Below are 13,496 nucleotides of genomic sequence, written 5' to 3'. Positions count from 1 at the left end.
GTTTCATTATAAATTGTATTTAAATGCAAACTGCATTTAAAGTTTGTCTTAAACTTTTGAACCCACTGTATATTTGACAGATAGATAAAAAGAGAGAATCAATGGGTCAGTGGAGGAATGGTAGCCATAAGAGCACCTTGAATGGAATCTCAGTTGTCATGGTGAAACCGTGCGTGATGATAGGCTCTTCTTCAGGTAGGCGGCCCTTCCAGCAGTCCAGCTCTATACAGCGGCACCCTGTCAGCAACACCTGCCGATACATCTCTACTGACGACAGACCTGTCAACTGCCCCACTGCAGGAGGAGAGATCAGACAAACACTTAAGTTTGTGTGTTTATAAGCATATCTGTGTCCGTGAGAGTGCGTTTGTGTATACCTGTGAGGTAGGTGTTGTGTGAAGAGTTTATGAAATAGTGCGACAGGGGTTGAGTCATGTCATCGATGATGTCCAACCTCTCAGGAGGAACCACAGAGTTCTCCTCTCCACCAAGATACTTTGTGAAGCCCATCAGGGAGATCTGATCTGCTCACACATTGACACATACACAAACCACTATCATTATCATAAATTTAAACACACTACAAGGCCAAAAGTATGTGGACACCTAAACAACACACCCATATGTGCTTGCTGAGCATTTAATTTCAAAACCACAGGCATTAATAGAGAGCTGGTCCTTCCTTTGCTGCTATGTCAGCTTCAACTCTTCTGGGATGGCTTTCCACTAGAGCATGGCGGCAGTGATTTGCTCCCATTCAGGCACAAAAGCATCTGATGTTGGCGGTTGGCTCAGAGTTGGTGTTCCAATTCATCCCAAAGATGTTCAACTGGGTTACGGTCTTGGCATTGTGGAGGTCAGACAAGTTCTTTCCCACCAGACTCAGTAAATCATTTCTTTATGGCCCTTGCTTTGTACACAGTAGCATTTTAATGCCCCATTCTACTAAAAATGTTTGTCAAAGCACATTGTTTGGCCGTATGCTTGATTTTAAGCACCGATTAGTAATGGGTGTCACTGAAATAGTCAAACCCAGTAATCAGAAGGGGGTATCCACATAATTTTGGACATGTTTTTGTGTCATGCAGTGTGTTTGTGTGTGTGTATAGCTATAGTCCGGGGACAATTCTGTACTCAAAAGTGAGCCAGATTGGACAAAACCTCCCTTTTGGGATGTTCTCGTTTGGAAAATGATCCATACATCAATTAAATAATGATTTATTTATTTTTTAATTCTAATAAAAATGTTCTGTTAGGGTTAGGTTTAAGGTGTGGGTTATAGTAGTTATAGTTAGTTTTTTATAAAAAGAACAGAAGTCTATGGTATGTCCCCATTTAGATAACTGAGCAAACCAGCCTGCAACCTAGCCTCATAGAATGAATGTCACTCTATATAAATTTTTACAAACTGACTTTTACATGCCGCTTTCTACATTTCACTGCAGTTTCCTGGTCAAATGAATACTGGAGGCGCTACAACAACTGTGCGCTTTATTCATCGTCACACAATTCACAAGTACAATTGCTGATTCTGACTTTATAAACACTTTTTTTCGCTCTATTACTCACTCCCCGCTAGGTTATGATATCGAAACACTTTTACACTAACGCATGATTTGAAAAACGATACATTTTAATGCTTGTATTGCAGACCCACCTACATTTACAAACTAATTCCAATATGAATAGCTTCCTTGGTAGCTCACCTGATAGAGTGTTGGACTTTGGACTCATCGACTGCAGTTTGGGTCCAGCCAAAGATGCACAAAAGTGAAAGTGCCAAAGAAGTGACACGAAATGGCATGGCTGCTTCAGAAAATGTGCTTTTCATTTTGCATTTGCTTTTAGGGCACTATCGGTTAGCGTTAGGTATTGGTTTAGCGATGTCTGTTTTGTCAAACTCTGATTTATCTTTTAGGACACTATTGGTTAGGTTTTTGGTAAAATTTTAGGTTAGGGAGGAACGTTTTACTCGTTAAAACCTCCATCTAAACACCTTAAAAACCTTGTCTAAATACAACCTAATTTCGCTCGGTTTTGGCGCCCCCCGATGGACATTTCACAGGGAAACTGCAGCCAAACGTGTAATGAAGCATATAATTTATTTTTTGCAAAAACGTTGCAATGCTCACGTAAATTTCATGAGATCAGGCTGGAGCAAACATGTGTTTGTGTGTGTACCTCTCTCAAGCTGGCTGGCATTGGTCTCATATTTCTCCATGAGTTGGCGAACCTGTTCTCTTTTGAGCGGTGGGTAAAGTACCTCGTTTAGCCGTGAATCTCTCTGTCTGCGGTTTATAAAGTCCATCAACTGATCCAGAGATAGGAAGGGCTTGCCTTTAGAGCCACTACACACACACACACACACACACCCACACACACACAGTGAACCATACATTGTCAACAGCACTGTGCAAAACACCAACATATTTCTTAAATAAATATTGGTTAAGACATGTCTGTGGGGTTGCTTTTGGTCTCTGTTCACTCACAGCTCCACAAAAATGCGCTCCACCTCTGGTCTGGGACTCAGCTTGTTGAGGAAGTTCTGAAACCTGTCCCAGGTGAAGTCATCTGGCTTTATACCATCAGCCTGTGGAATAAAAATACATTGTTAAGAAAAACAGGTTCAGATCAGAATCTGAATCCCAGATTGACTGACAGTAAGAGTGACAGACAAAGAGGAAAAGTCAGAATGATGGAGACTGGGGGTAAAAGGTAAAAGAAAAGAAAAAACACAAATGCCTGCTACAAGAGATGAAATGAGCAGGAACACTGAATAAATTAATAAAATTTTTCAGTTTTAGACTTTTAGGTCTTACATAGGTGACTGATAACAATAATATTTTGTAGTTGTTACTAAATACTACATGAAAATAAAGGCAAATACAAGCCAAAGAAAATTTCATAATTCTTAGTGAAATTCTGAAGGGCATTTCAAAGAGAATATATCATGGAAACCAGGATATGTCATGCTATTATGAAATAAAAAGTTCAATGCACAATGTAGATTTACAACACAAAGCTCCCTGTCCAGTCCATCCAGATCATTTATGGAAACTAAGCAACAGGTTATAAAATCTTCAGTAATAAATGTTCAAAACTCATCACTGTATACATGTCAAAAGTCAGAACCATGTTCACCCACGTTTACACATCAGCGTCTATTCAGTAACTTACAGTATATTAGAAAGATTCATATTTTATGTGTTTAATTTTATTTAGTTGCTTATTTTAGAAATGCCCCAAACTACATCTTGCAGTAATCCTATGAGTTGTATGGGAAGCCCAACGCTCCAAAAGAGGAACGAAACTGCTGTGCGGACCCATATCCACGTGGCCACTGGACAGTATCTAAAATCGTAGCACAGCTGAATTTGGGCAGCACTGTAATCTGATCCAGTCTGGGGGGTTGCGCAAGCAAACTGATTCATTCTGCCCTATGTAGTGGGCAGTGCTATGTGGTTGAATTGGGTAGCGCAGCGCTATACATGCTCAAGACACTAATGCAGTTTGGTCTGCTTTTTGCTCTCAAAACATTTGTTACTGATCTGGCACAGTGATTGACAAGAAAGGGAATAGAATAGCACTTAATTAAAAAAAAGTTCCCCAACCCTGGTGTAGAACACGGCTCATTGAAGTGTCTCAATTCATCATTCAACCAGCAGAGGGCAGTGTATGACAGTGAACAGGTTCCAGCGGACACAATCTCAGAGTGCTGATCTAAGAGCAGCTCCTCTGTGTACGAACTCTAAACTGAACCATAAAAGGAAAAAAGTGACTGATCACAGATCAACATAATGTGGCAAAGAAAAAGAAAGGATTATACAACATAGGACACGTGAGATGACAAAAATAGAAGGAACAAGAGAAAGATAGGATTAAAGAGAAGACCAGTGAGATAAAGAAAGAGACATTTGAGGATAATGGATGAGTTCTTAGGAAGTGTGGGTTACTTGGATGACAACAACAAAGTATTTTTTATTTTTTTTTAAAGAGATTTGTCACATGAAAGCTCTGCAGACAGAGAGTAAAGGGTAAATCTGTGATGGTTTATCGTGAAATAATGAGTGATTGGTGCAAGAATAATTACCCTGTTATTGACGAGACCACAGTGCTCCAGTGCCGTCTCCACGCGCTTCTTATCCGAGAACATTTTCAGGATACTGCAAGAAGTGAAAGAGAAAGTCAGAGAAAAAGTGATAACAAGGAGTGATGAAAGAATAAGTGGTACATAAGCAGTGACAGCCCTGAAGAACTGGAAACATAACTGTGTCTGAGTGAGCCGGGTTGTTTACACTCACTTCTTCACAGGGATTTTCCCGTCCTGATTTATCTGCAGATTCAGCTTTGTGTAACTGGAATAAAAAAGGACAGGAAAGACAGTGAGAGAAAGATCACTGTATCAAGACTGTTCTTGTTTATCTCTAATCTTTCATTCATAACTCTACACCGCTCTGATTATTTGCACTGATAACTGTAATGGAATTTTACTGTACTTTATCAATTACATTTTCTGCACCTACAGATTCTTTTAACATGACTCTCCAACAGTTGCCATACGTCACTGAATCAGCAAATAAGGAGTGTTTTATTTTAGAGGTCATTAAAAGTATAGTTCACCCACCCCCCCAGAAAAATCTCATTATTCACCCTCGTGCCATCCCAGATGTGTATGACTTTCTTTCATCTGCAGAACACAACTGAAGATTTTGAGAAGAATATTTCAGCTCTGTTGGTCCATACAATGCAAGAATTGTGACCAGAACTTTGAAGCTCCAAAAAGCACATAAAGGCAGAATAAAAGTAATCCATAAGACTTCAGTGGTTCAGTCCATGTTCTCTTAAGCGATCTAATCAGTTTTGGGTGAGAACATATCAAATTGTAACTCCTTTTTCACAGTACATCATTGCAGTCTCTAGGCATGAGCATGATTTCAAGCTTCAATACACTTGAAGCATGTGCAGAGCACTACTGTAGATTGCGCAAGAAAGTGTAATAGAGCTTGAAATCATGATAGCCAATGAGACTGACGATGCTAAGGTTTACAGTGTGGAGTTATATTTTGGTCTTTTCTCACCCAAACATCTTAAACAACTGGAGTCTTATGGATTGGTTTTATGTAGCTTCAAAGGTTTGGTCACCATTCACTTGCATTGAATGGACCAACAGAGCGGAGATATTTTTCTACAAATCTTTGTTTTTGTTCTGTAGAAGAAAGAAACATAAAAATCTGGAATGGCACGAGGGTGAGTAAATTATTTATTTCATTTTTGGGGTGAACTATTTCTTTAAGTTGACAACTAAACACTGTCTGGTTCAATGTACAATGGTACAATCAAATTTTTAAGGAACATTTTATAATCATTTACTCAACCTTGTATTGTTCCAAGCCTTCTGTTTATTTTTGAAAAATCGTACACAGCTTTTTCAGTATAATGATTTCAAATCGACCATGTTCATCAAGCTTCAAAAAGGACAAAAACACAAAAATACCATATGATAAAAATATCATAAAAGTAGTAGTCCATACAATTCATATTCCAAGTCTTCTGAAGCCATAGGATATTTCTGTGTGAAAAACAGACTTATTTAAACTTAAGCCATTATTCACTTATAATGTTCTTGTACACCAAAGCACGTGTTTAGCCTACGTTCCTATCCAGAACTCAAATTTTTTTATTGCACGTTCTGTTACTACTCACGCAAGAACCAATGCCATTTTGGCATCACTGACATAGACACGACATTTTTAAATCTGGACGTGAACATGGGCTAGATAGGAAGGTAGTCAGTGAATAATAAATTTCAGTCTGTTCCTTACACAAAAATACTATTGCTGCTTCTCTGTCCTTTTTTGGAGCTTGACAGACATGGTCACTATGCACTTTCATTGTATGGAAAAAGCTATATAAATGTTCTCAAAAAGTTGTGCTTGAGTGTTCCACGAAAGAGAAAAAAATAGCATGTGGTTTTGGAACAATATGAAGGCGAGTAAATACTAGTAAGTATATTACTTTTTGGTTAAACTATTCTTTAAGACCAAACCAGATCCAAACAGTTTTTTTTTTTTTTTTTTCACCCTTATTTATAAACCCTAACATGATACAAACACAAAGTTATATATAAAAAACTGGTCCAGACTTGGCTCGAAAATGTGTCCCATTAAGCAGAGGTCAAGTAACAGATGAAGTTGACTGAAACTTTGTTTATGCTTTGTACACCACTGTCACTTTCCATCACACAACAGTTTCAGAAACACACACACACACACACACACACACACAAAGTACTCACGCTTTGAATAAGAAGGTGTTGCGGGAAGAATTCTGGGAAAGTATGTTTGTGGCAAGTTTAAACACCTCATCAGTCCATACCTGGAAACCCATACATAACACAAAACAAGCCTTGCATTAATGAACTCATGCATATATTATGCAAATATGATAAACCTACTAAATAAATCAACTTCATTTGTGCAAAGTTATTGAATAAGAGAGAATATAAAAACAGAAAAAGAGAGAGTTATCTTATACACATGACTGAGAGTGACACTTGAAAAGGTTGAAAGTGAAAAAGCAGGACAGAGAGAATGAGAAAGAAAGAGAGAGAGAGAGAAAGCTCAGACACTGTCTCTAGGTGACAGGGACAGGTCGTCGTGGTTACCTTGGCATAGCCATCCTGCACAGCTTGGAAGTTGAGGAAGGAGATGTTGACCAGGTCGTTGCCATAGACGACAGTTAGCAGCTTGGACTCCACGTTCCCTTCTCCTTTGCCCAACCCCAAAAGATCTCGCATACGCTGGTCCTACAAAACAGAGCCAAAACCTTACCATCCACACACATAATCCTGATATATGATCAGTCATATATACAAACATAACTTTCAAACTGGCACCCTCTTACAAAGACGCACACACAGAAATTAGTTACACTTTATTTTAGAGCTCATGCTGGTGTGTATTTGCATAGGTAATTACTGATTAATAATACTAATCAACTACATGTTTTTGCTGTGTAATTATTTTCTAGAGCTGCTTGTACTTAAATATTGTTATTATTACTACAGTAATCAATAATATTAACATGTGTAACATGGACACTATAAAATAGTGTTAAAATGTACCTTAGGCATCTTGGCAAACTTCCCTGTCCTGGTGTCCCTGATATGGCTGATGTCCAGGATTTCCACTTCCTGTTCAATAGAAAAAATAAGCAAAGAGATGAAAAGTGGCATGTATAAAGATAAAGAATATGCAGAAGTACCAGATTTGTATATTTTCTGAAGAAAATGTGAGTGGTGCTTGCAATAGATGGAAGCTCAAGTCTGAGACTCTGAATCAAGTCACCCTTAAAGGAATAGTTCACTGAAAAATGAAAATTCTCTCATCATTTACTCACCCTCATGACATCCCAGATGTGCATGACTTTCTTTCTTCTGCAGAACACAAAGATTTTTAGAAGAATATTCCAGCTCTGTAGGTCCATAAATTACAAGTAAATGGTGGCCAGAACTTTGAAGGTCCAAAAAGCATATAAAGGCAGCATAAAAGTAATCCATATGACAAAATTGGTTAAATCCATGTATTCAGAAGTGATATAATAGGTGTGGGTGAAATCAAAAATTAAATCCTTTTTTTACTATCATCTCCCCTTTACTTTCAAATTCGTCATTTGTTTTTGGCGATTCATATTCTTTGTGCATATTGCAATCTACTGGGTAGAGAGGAGAATAATTTACAGTACAAAAAGGACTTAAATATTGATATGTTTCTCACCCATATCATATCGCTTCAGAAGAAATTGATTTAACCACTGGAGTCGTTTGGATTACTTTCATGCTGCCTTTATGCCCTTTTTGGTGCTTCAAAGTTCTGGTCACCTTTCACTTGCATTGTATGGACCTACAGAGCTGAGATATTCATCTAAAAAGTTTGTGTTCAGCAGAAGAAAAAGTCATACACATCTGGAATGGCATGAGGGTGAGTAAATGATAAGAGAATTTTCAAGTTGCACAAAGAATGCCTTAAGACTTAACTTATACTCGAAAACAACTGACTTGATACTTGACTTGGACATCAATTTATAGACTTGGAGGTGTCCATAGACTCGTCGACTTAGATTAGGCCTTGAAAGACTTTTGACTTGCATCAGAGACTTGTAAAATGTCTGCTGCTCACACATACAAAACTTGCTGCCTCGATATTTGAGTGATACAAGGCCAAGTCATTTTAACAGGTTGCTATGTGGTTTTTAGGGTGTTCTGGGAGGTTGCTTATGGAGCCCGACCAATATGGGATTTTTGAGACCGATACCGATTTTAGAGGGGGAAAATTCACTGATTACCGATATAGTGGCCGATATATTCAATTTTTGAGCTGGAATGAAAACAGAAATTTTCTATGTTGATTGTTCACAGATTATGCACCGATATGACTTTGCAAAGGTACTCAGAAGGCTGCTTTCTTAAATATTTTTATATTTTAACAAATATACATTGTCAACAAATTCTAGAAATGAACACTGAGAAAATAAAGAATAAATAAAAATACAATAAATAGCTAAATAAACATCAGTACTGTGTTTAGAAGCAGTCAATTGCTGACCATTAAAATAAAGAATAGACAAAATAAAATAAATAGCTAAATAAACATCAGTACTGTTTAGTACCAGTCAAATGCTGACCATTTAAATAAATAAATACAAATATAATAAATAGCTAAATAAACATCAGTACTGTATGTTTAGTATAATTAAATTGCTGACCATTAAAAAAGAATAAAAATAAAACAAATAGCTAAATAAACATCAGTACTTAGTACCAGTCAAATGCTGACCATTTAAATAAAGAATAAATAAAAATAAAATATATAGCTAAATAAACATCAGTATTACTGTTTAGTGTCAGTCAAATGCTGACCAATAAAACAAAGAATAAATAAAAATAAAATAGCTAAATAAACATCAGTACTGTTTAATATCAGTCAAATGCTGACCATTAAAATAAAGAATAAATACAAATAAAATAAATAGCTAAATAAACATGAGTATTACTGTTTAGATTCAGTCAAATGCTGACTATATTAATACTGCCGAGTCAAGATAAACAGCGGCAGCAGTGTTACACCGTATTCTGCTATGCAAGTTCAGGGGAAACTTTCAATGGTGGAAAACCAGACTTTTAAATATGACATTTTATAAATGACACAACTGGATTTGTTTGGTTGAAGGGGGTACCAAACTGTGAATCCTGAACAAAACATTTAGGTGAATACATGTTTACACATTAGCTTCCACTCAGCTGACAACAATGAAAATAGCTGCCTGATTAGCTAGTTAGCTATAAGCTTGTTGTCACGGAGAGTAAAAGACCGATGTTGTTTATTTTACTCTCCAGCATTGTGTCTCACCAACTATGTAATAACATAGCGTGAAATCCACACTCAACAGACACAGTCCACCACCGCACCATTGTCTGCTGAGCAGTAAAAAGATGCTCTGATGTTTACCTTTCAATCTGCTACATTACTGACAAACTATAGCTGGCTAACAGCAAACAGACATGAGTGACATGGTTGTCAGGGACAAGGTTAACGTTATATTAGTTATATTGAAAAGGGAAAATGATGGGGTCATTTTTTATTACGTTTCCAGTATGTATTTCACAAACTAGTTAACAACTTACCGTGAAGACACCTCTGAACTTCGCCCTGTCTGCAGAGCCACTGTCAGTTCAGCTCTGTAAACAATGGAGTCGGAGCGCGCTCTGCTGGACAAACTATGCTATGACACCAATTCTAAAGCATTGTTTTATGTATAATATCTTTCAATATTATACATATCGGTAAACATATACGCCGATACCAATATATCGGTGAAAGGCTAATATCAGCCGACCGATATATCAGTCGGGCACTAGTTGCTTACTGGCCTGACCAAGTCTGATATTCTGCTCCCTACTAGATATGGCCCAGGTTTCTCCAATGCACAACTAGGTTTTTTTAGTTTTTTGTTTTGCCCGTTTATCATCGATTAGGCCAAGAAATTCTAAATCCAATTTCTTAAAAAAAAAAAAAAAAAAAAAAAAAAAAGCATGCCTCTCCTCAACAAACCTCATGTATTCATGTCTGTAACATAAACAGTGCAGGACAAGTTACATGGCAAATTTTAATACTTACAAATCTATAACCCTACGTATGAGTAATAGTAATAGTGATGTTTGATTTGGCAAACTACACTAATAAGAACATAGCTGAAAGATAAAAGGTCTTTCCATGGAGGATGAAAAGAAAGTATCATATAGCCCTAATTCCTTATTAAAATTATGCAGCAAATCAGACTTGAACAATGTCAGTAAATCACTTAAAGCAGGATGTGTCCCTGTTTTCACTTAAGAGAATCTGTGATGAAATAACACTTTAGAGATCCAGAGAATCTCTGACACACACACACACACACACACACACACAATGACAAAGTAAAGGATCCTGTCACAGCCATAAGTATAGCGCAAGCTCTTACTTTACGACTTTGTGATGGATTCACTCAACACTTGCCTAACTAAGACCACGACTCCAGGAATCACTTTTCTGATAAACATCTCTCACATTTTCTGCTTCATGTGTTCAGAAAGGAGAGTTAAACGTGATCACGAGCTTGTAAAGAGAATAGCTGAGTAAATGAGCTAGGGCAGTGGTTGGACAACAAACTGTGCTTGCAAACTTCAACAATAAACACAGCAGATCAGGACTGTAAATACTTGCTCTATAGCCAAAAGCTCTCTCCTCTCTCTCTCTCATTCTTTATCATCTTTTCCTGTTCTGTACTCTTGCCCCTCTTCTCCCCACCACTGTGTGTAACAGTGCAGATGAAGTTGCTGAATTGAATGTTCCCCAGAGAGTGTACGAGGTTAATGGGTTGCTGGTCGAAGTCTGCTAGGAACTGGTTCCAGTCCAAACAGGCCCAGCAGGATAGACCCACACACACATTGTCTTCTCCCTACAGCTATTTCGTCATCATGTAATACTGTCTCTCTGAGGAGATCCTGGGATACTTTATGTTTATGGTTGTTTTTTTTATTTTTTTGGGGTTATGCTTTTTTTTTATTTTGCTTTGGAACAAAAAAAGCAAACAAATCTATATGACATGACTAAAATAAAATTACCAAAATAAGCACAAAAAAAAACAAAACAGATTGACCGTCCTTATATCAGCTTGTATGCAGGTGTGATTCCACCTCAATCTCTCCTACCTACAACAAACAGATCATGATAAGCACCTTGCACATATATTGAACTCCATCTTTAGTGCTGTAACATATATAGCGAGCCCAAATATGATGTGGTAATTCTTTGTTTTGATGAGTCATTAAGTCTGAAAGGTTATAAATAGTGTGTCCATGCCCTAATCATTTTCGGATACTGGGATAGATGCATGCTTTTCATTCCCAACTCTTGAGCCATTAAAGCTTGAGCAGAACTTGTTTCAGCCAATCAGAGTGCCTATGAATTGAATAGCACCCTCTCTCAGTCCTCTAAATATTGGAAATATAGTTTTTTGCCTCTAAGAAAAAAAAAGACAATACTCTTTTACTAAACCATGCTAATTGTGTTATTGTTTTATATTGTTTAATGCCATATTTAAAGTACCAAAGGATTTTTTTCATGACAAGTACAAGGTGGAATCAATCAATTAAAAAATGCAAATAAAGAGAGAAAATGAATAAAAAACAAAAAAACAAAACAAAACAAAAACAAAAATCAACAAATACAAACAATCTTCATACTGTTAGGAAGCCGAGACAAGGTGTAGAACCCAGATGAAGTTTATTGCACAACTCAGAAGTAAACAGAGAAACACAAGGGAAAACCACAGATAAAATCAGGATGCTAAGAAGAGAGATAATCGATAACCAACTGGTAAATAACTCACGATCAGAGGATTCAAGGATGAGCTGAACACACTAGAAGTGAGTCCAAACGAGACTAGACAAGGACTGAAGGAAAGTGGTGAGACTTTATAGTGTTCTGAGTAGGAATGTTCCGAACCGATCCATGTCATCGGTATCGGGCCGATACTGGCCCAGAACGCTAGATCGGAGGGGAGAAAAAAATATGATCTGATACCTATCCAACACAAACCATGGAAAAATCTAGCTTAAACCATCACCTAAATGCTTGTATATTAGCATCTCCCCTGCTGCGACATCCAGTTATCACATGATAACAGTAGTAGCCAATTATAGTCGCACAAGTATGATAGTTAGTTAACTTACAGAATAGTCATGTCAGCGGTGTGGAAGTATTTTAACCTTAAAGAGGAAAAAAGTCCATGGGTCGAATGCAAAATTTGCAATGCAAACATTTTGAGGGGTGGCAGTGCTGTTGGTCGGTTTAACACCACAAACTTAATTAAGCATTTGGAAAAACACCACACGGACAACTCCAGGAATTTCTGCAAGCAATGGCTGCAAAGAAGAGCAAAACGCCCCAACAGCAGACATTGCTGGAATCAATAAAACTGAGAGAAACTCCCCCCATGCAGCAACAAGGCGAAATTGATAAAGGAGAAACTAGTTCAGTTTATTGTCCTGGACGACCAACCCCTTTCGGTGGTAGAAAATGTGGGGTTTCGATGCTTAATTGAGCATCTCGAGCCTCGCTACACTTTGCCCAGTCGCCATTATATAACGGAAAATGTCATCCCTCATATGCACAACGAAGTTTGTGATTTCCTCTACAAACTCTTGGAGAATGTAGGTGCGGTTAGTCTCACAACAGACATCTGGAGCTCAGACGTGATTCCAATGTCCTTGTTGAGTCTGACTGCGCAATGGATAGACTCTGATTTAACCTTGAAAAAAGCTGTGTTGCATGCCCGAGAGTTTCGTGGCTCGCACACAGGGGATTCTATTACGGCAGCCATTGAGGAGATTCTGCGTGAATGGAAGATTAATAAAAACAAAGTCCATGTAGTTTTAAGGGACAATGCAAAAAAACACGAAGAAGGCCATGGATCAACTTGGCGTGGTGAGTTTGGGATGCTTCACGCGCACACTGCAGGTAATTGTACAAGAGGGACTGTTGTCGCAGTGCAGTATAAGTGTCGCATTGGCCAATGTGAGAAAAATTGTAGGCCACTATAAACACTCACCCCTTGCCTATTCACGGTCAGAAGACATCCAAGTAGAGCTAAATATGCAGCCTATGCGTCTGCAGCAGGACGTCCAAACTAGATGGAACAGCACCCAGTACATGATTGGAAGACTCACTGCGCAAAAACGGACACTATCTGCATATACAGCTGAATACGACCTGCCAGCCACACTGACAGCAAACCAGTGGGGGCTATTGGAGAAGGCTTCCACGGTTCTGGCCCCTTTTGAGGAAATGACAAGGGAGGTGAGTGCCTCCTCCGCATCTGTAGCTGATGTCATCCCCATCCTGAAACGTGTTCTCAGTCGAGAAAATGAGGCTGATCAGAGGATTAAGACAATG

General features: G+C 38.1%; 1 protein-coding gene across 2 annotated transcripts in view; it reads right to left on the bottom strand.

Annotated features, from left to right (window-relative positions):
- The window catches only part of LOC127441036 (1-phosphatidylinositol 4,5-bisphosphate phosphodiesterase beta-3-like), an 89,675-nt gene that overhangs the window by 23,367 nt on the left and 52,812 nt on the right, over positions 1 to 13,496 (bottom strand). Inside the window, exons 4-12 of one of the 2 annotated variants that reach the window (XM_051698174.1) lie at positions 7,127 to 7,195; positions 6,668 to 6,808; positions 6,299 to 6,378; positions 4,305 to 4,358; positions 4,094 to 4,166; positions 2,493 to 2,593; positions 2,182 to 2,348; positions 378 to 524; positions 137 to 294 (exon numbers count right to left, since the gene is read on the bottom strand). In XM_051698174.1, coding sequence (XP_051554134.1) covers positions 137 to 294; positions 378 to 524; positions 2,182 to 2,348; positions 2,493 to 2,593; positions 4,094 to 4,166; positions 4,305 to 4,358; positions 6,299 to 6,378; positions 6,668 to 6,808; positions 7,127 to 7,195 — 990 coding nt within the window. Of the gene's footprint in view, positions 1 to 136; positions 295 to 377; positions 525 to 2,181; positions 2,349 to 2,492; positions 2,594 to 3,614; positions 3,663 to 4,093; positions 4,167 to 4,304; positions 4,359 to 6,298; positions 6,379 to 6,667; positions 6,809 to 7,126; positions 7,196 to 13,496 lie in introns of those variants that run through there. The other variant, XM_051698184.1, reaches the window with a different exon arrangement.

The sequence above is a fragment of the Myxocyprinus asiaticus genome, chromosome 1, assembly GCF_019703515.2.
Source record: "Myxocyprinus asiaticus isolate MX2 ecotype Aquarium Trade chromosome 1, UBuf_Myxa_2, whole genome shotgun sequence".
Lineage (NCBI taxonomy): Eukaryota > Metazoa > Chordata > Actinopteri > Cypriniformes > Catostomidae > Myxocyprinus > Myxocyprinus asiaticus.
The sequence above is the reverse complement of the archived record's forward strand: the minus strand, read 5'-3'. Positions and strand labels throughout refer to the sequence as shown.